General features: G+C 65.6%; 1 protein-coding gene across 1 annotated transcript in view; it reads left to right on the plus strand.

Moving 5' to 3' along the window:
• Nucleotides 1-3,773, plus strand: part of MYO15A (myosin XVA) — a 37,400-nt gene that overhangs the window by 17,807 nt on the left and 15,820 nt on the right. The window contains 11 exon segments of the mRNA XM_009888546.1: nt 371-453; nt 680-810; nt 934-1,028; nt 1,407-1,484; nt 1,742-1,838; nt 1,919-2,006; nt 2,008-2,077; nt 2,178-2,311; nt 2,405-2,538; nt 3,136-3,269; nt 3,584-3,724. Of these exon segments, the coding sequence (XP_009886848.1) occupies nt 371-453; nt 680-810; nt 934-1,028; nt 1,407-1,484; nt 1,742-1,838; nt 1,919-2,006; nt 2,008-2,077; nt 2,178-2,311; nt 2,405-2,538; nt 3,136-3,269; nt 3,584-3,724 (1,185 nt within the window).

Genomic DNA, 3,773 nt, shown 5'->3' on the forward strand with positions numbered 1-3,773 from the left:
CCGCGGCCATCCCCAGCCCCATCCTTGAAGGTGGGTGGGGACAGGCCCGGGGTGGACAGATGGCGTGGCCCAGGGAGGGTTTAGCTCCTCTGGTCCCAGTGCCCCAAGTGCCCAGGATGTTCCCCACACCCAGGGGAGCATGTCCTCGGGGAAGGGAAGGGACAGGGTAAGCTGTGGGTCTTTGTTGTCCCCAGCCGTGATGAAATTCATGGGTGACCACCCTCTGCGGGGACAGACGGAGCTGGACGCCATCTGCACCATCCTTAAGGTAAATCCCCCATTGGGGCGGTGAATCCTGGGGGTGGCCTGGGCAGGAGGGTGGCAGCTGGAGATGTCCCCAGCTGCAGAGTGAGCCGTGCCTGTCCCCCAGCTGTGCGCGGATTATGAAGTCCTGCGGGACGAGGTGTACTGCCAGATCATCAAGCAGGTCACCAACAACACCAGCTCCAAGCCGTGAGTCCCTGCACCCATGCTGGCCGCCCCTAGCTGGGACAACATTAAGCTGGCACTAGGGACACTTGTGTCCCTGGCCGGGCTGAGCGGCCCCAGCGTGGGGGGACACCCGGGGAGCCCACCCTTGCAGAGGGCTGCGTTGCTCCCTGGGGTGGTGGGTGCCATTGCAGTGGCCTGCGGGCACCATCGCCCTCCCCAGGGGCTCAGCCCCGGCTCTTCCCGGCAGGGACAGCTGCCAGAAGGGCTGGAGGCTGCTCTACATCCTCGCCGCCTACTACAAGTGCTCCGAGGTTCTCCGGCCTTTCCTCCTGGCCTTCCTGCAGGATGCTAGCAAGCACCCGGAGCTGCCCTTCCAGGGTAGGGGCCGTGCGTGCCCGAGGGTAGTGGACGCATGGTGGGGAAGGACACCCAGGGGGGTATCACAGGGCTTTGGAGATGCAGCTCACCCCCATCCTTCACCCTGGTTCCCGTCCCCACCAGGCATCGCCAAAGCCTGCGAGCAAAATCTGCGGAAAACCCTGCAGTTCGGTGGCCGCAGCCTCTTCCCCAGCAGCATGGAGCTCAAGGCCATGGTGGTGAGACCGGGTGCCTGTGGGGCAGGGCTGATGTAAGCTTGAGATCCCTTCTGGAGGTTTGGGATCCCCTGCCCTGGTCTTGGGATCCCCCCCGAGACACTGCCCTGGTGGCGTGGGGAGCCCAGTCCTTCATGGGAGCTGCTCTGCAGGGGCATTGCTTTGGGGGTGCTCTGAGCTTTCAGGGGTCCCCAGAAGGGACACAACTCTGTGCACGTGGGGTAGGGGGGTGCGATGGCTCACCCAGGCAGGATGGGCAAGATACAAAATGATCCCCATAGGATAGTCCCTGTGGGACAGCTTGGGGATTTGGGGTGTCCTTCGGGGTCTTGCTGTGCAAAGGGCCCCCCTGCACCCCAACATGTCCCCCCTCCAACACAGGCCGGACGCAGCGCCAAGCGCCAGCTCTTCCTCCTGCCCGGTGGCATCGAGAGGCACCTAAAGATCAAGACGTGCTCGGTGAGTTGGAGCGGGCAAGTGGCTTGGTGCACCCCGGGCTCGTGGTGACCCTAAGGCTGTGGGCACCCCGAGGGTGCAGCTGCAAGGGGGGGCTGCACCCCTTCGCTGTCCCCAGGCTCGGGGACTTTGTTCTCTTGGAAAGTGACATCCCTTCCCTGGGGAACCGCATGGGATGAGTCTCAATGCAGGACCCATCGGTGGCTCAGAGCATGGCAGGGGGATGTGGCAGCGTCCCAACTGCCTGTCCCCATGCTCAGGTGGCTCTGGACGTAATCGAGGAGCTGTGCAGCGAGATGGGCCTGCAGCACCCGGAGGCTTTCGATGAATACATCCTCTTCGTGGTGACCGACAGAGGTGAGAGGCTGGCGGGGATGGCCGTGCCGCTGGCAGGTGCGGTGTGTGGCGGCCATGCTCAGGCTCCCGGGGCGGCGCAGGGCAGAGCGTGCGGCCGCTGACCCGCCGGGAATATGTCCTGGACGTGGCTGCTGCCGGGCCGCGGAGCCACCAGCTCCCCCTCCTGTGGCCGCCGCGTGGTCTGGAGCCAGCCCCTCAAGTTCGACAATGAGCTCTACGTCACCGTCCACTACAACCAGGTTGGGCCACCACACCAAGCTCCCCTGGGGCCACCACCCTGTCCCCCTCCTCCAGCATCTGCTGTCCTCGAGCTGTGTCCCTGCGCTCTGTCCCCCCCAGGTGCTCCCCGACTACCTCAAGGGGCTGTTCACCGTCCTGCCGCCTGCGAGGCCGGGAGAGCAGCACTTCCCGCATGTGGCCAAGCTGGCCGCCCTCCAGCACCGAGCCAAGGACCGCCACCACCTCCCTACTGCGTACGGCCCGGGGCAGGGGGACCGGGTGGGGGTGATGGGAGAGGGGCACATCCCATGGGGTGCAGGACCCGCTGGGCCCCTGGCTCCCCGCAGGCGGGAGGTGCAGGACTACATCCCCCCGCAGCTCTTTCGCCTGCTGAAGGCCCAATCCTGGCTCCACATGGTGACCCAGCACATGCAGCAAGCGCAAGCGCTCAGCGCCCACCAGGCCAGGGCACAGTTCCTGGGTGAGTGGGCACAGGACGGGCACGTGGAGGTGATGCTGCCGGGGATGCAGCGCTAACGAGGCCACAGTGCTAATGAGGATGCAACGCTGCCGGCGATGCAAGGCTACTGGTGATGCAATGATGATTGTGTCCTCCTAACGAGGACACAATGCTAATGAGGATGCGATGCTGCTGGGGATGCAAGGCTGCCCAGGAAGCGATGCTCACAAAGCTGAGATGCTGCCCCTGATGCGATGCTGCTGGGTGGCTCCTCTGGGAGGAGTTTGGGACAGACAGATCGTGGCCCTGCGTGGAGCCTGGGGTGCTGCACACGGTGGGGAGGCAGGACAGCAGTGGCAGGGCAGGGCAGGCTGCTCCCAGCCCCCCCGCTCAGCCACCCACGCAGGCTGTGACGAAGCCCCTTGGCTGCTCCTGGGTCTGATTCTGCTTCTGGGTCCAGAGCCTGAAACCGTGCAAGGCTCTGGGAGCTGACCCAGCTCCTGCCAGGCATGGGGCCAGCTGGGACCCTCGGCAGAGCCCCCATGGGTGCGAGTCATCCCAGGGTCTGGGCAGGGAAGGATGGCAGCGGGCACTGAGACCCCATCCCTCACCCTGCAGGGCTGCTGAGTGCCTACCCCATGTTCGGCTCGTCCTTCTTCTACATCCAGAGCTGCAGCAACAACGCCATCGTCTCACCCTGCATCCTGGCTGTCAACCAGAACGGCCTCAACTTCCTCAGCAAGGAGACCCACGTAGGTGGGGGGCTGTGGGGGGCACGGGGTCCCATGGGCACCACCCGCCCCCTCCTGCTCCTGCTGCAGGGACAAAGCCAGGCGGCACCGTGAGGTGTGAAGGCAGGTGTGGGGGGGTGATGTCCCTCTCCGAAGGGGACAGGGTCCCCAGCTTTGGCCCCAGCAGGCCAGGTCTGCCCGCCCGTGCCCAACCTGAGGGGGGGGGGCCTGCATTGCCGGCACCCTCCCTCCTGCCCGTGTCTGCACCCTCTCCGGTCCTCGGTCCTCTTGGAGGGCTTCCTGGGTTGCTTGGGCCACCCACACTGTCCCTCTAGGAGCCCATCGCCAAGTTCTCGCTGAAGGAGATCCAGTCGACGCGGACGCAGCGCCCGACGGCCGGATCCAGCTACCCCTACGTGGAGATCACGCTGGGCGACCTCCTGGCCCAGGGCATCACCCAGCTGCAGCTGGAGCAGGTAGGGGACACCCGGAGTTGGGGCTCCGGAGTCCCTGCTGGGGGGTCTC

Source organism: Charadrius vociferus, unplaced genomic scaffold (assembly GCF_000708025.1).
Source record: "Charadrius vociferus isolate BGI_N301 unplaced genomic scaffold, ASM70802v2 scaffold27, whole genome shotgun sequence".
In the NCBI taxonomy this organism is placed as follows: Eukaryota; Metazoa; Chordata; class Aves; order Charadriiformes; family Charadriidae; genus Charadrius; species Charadrius vociferus.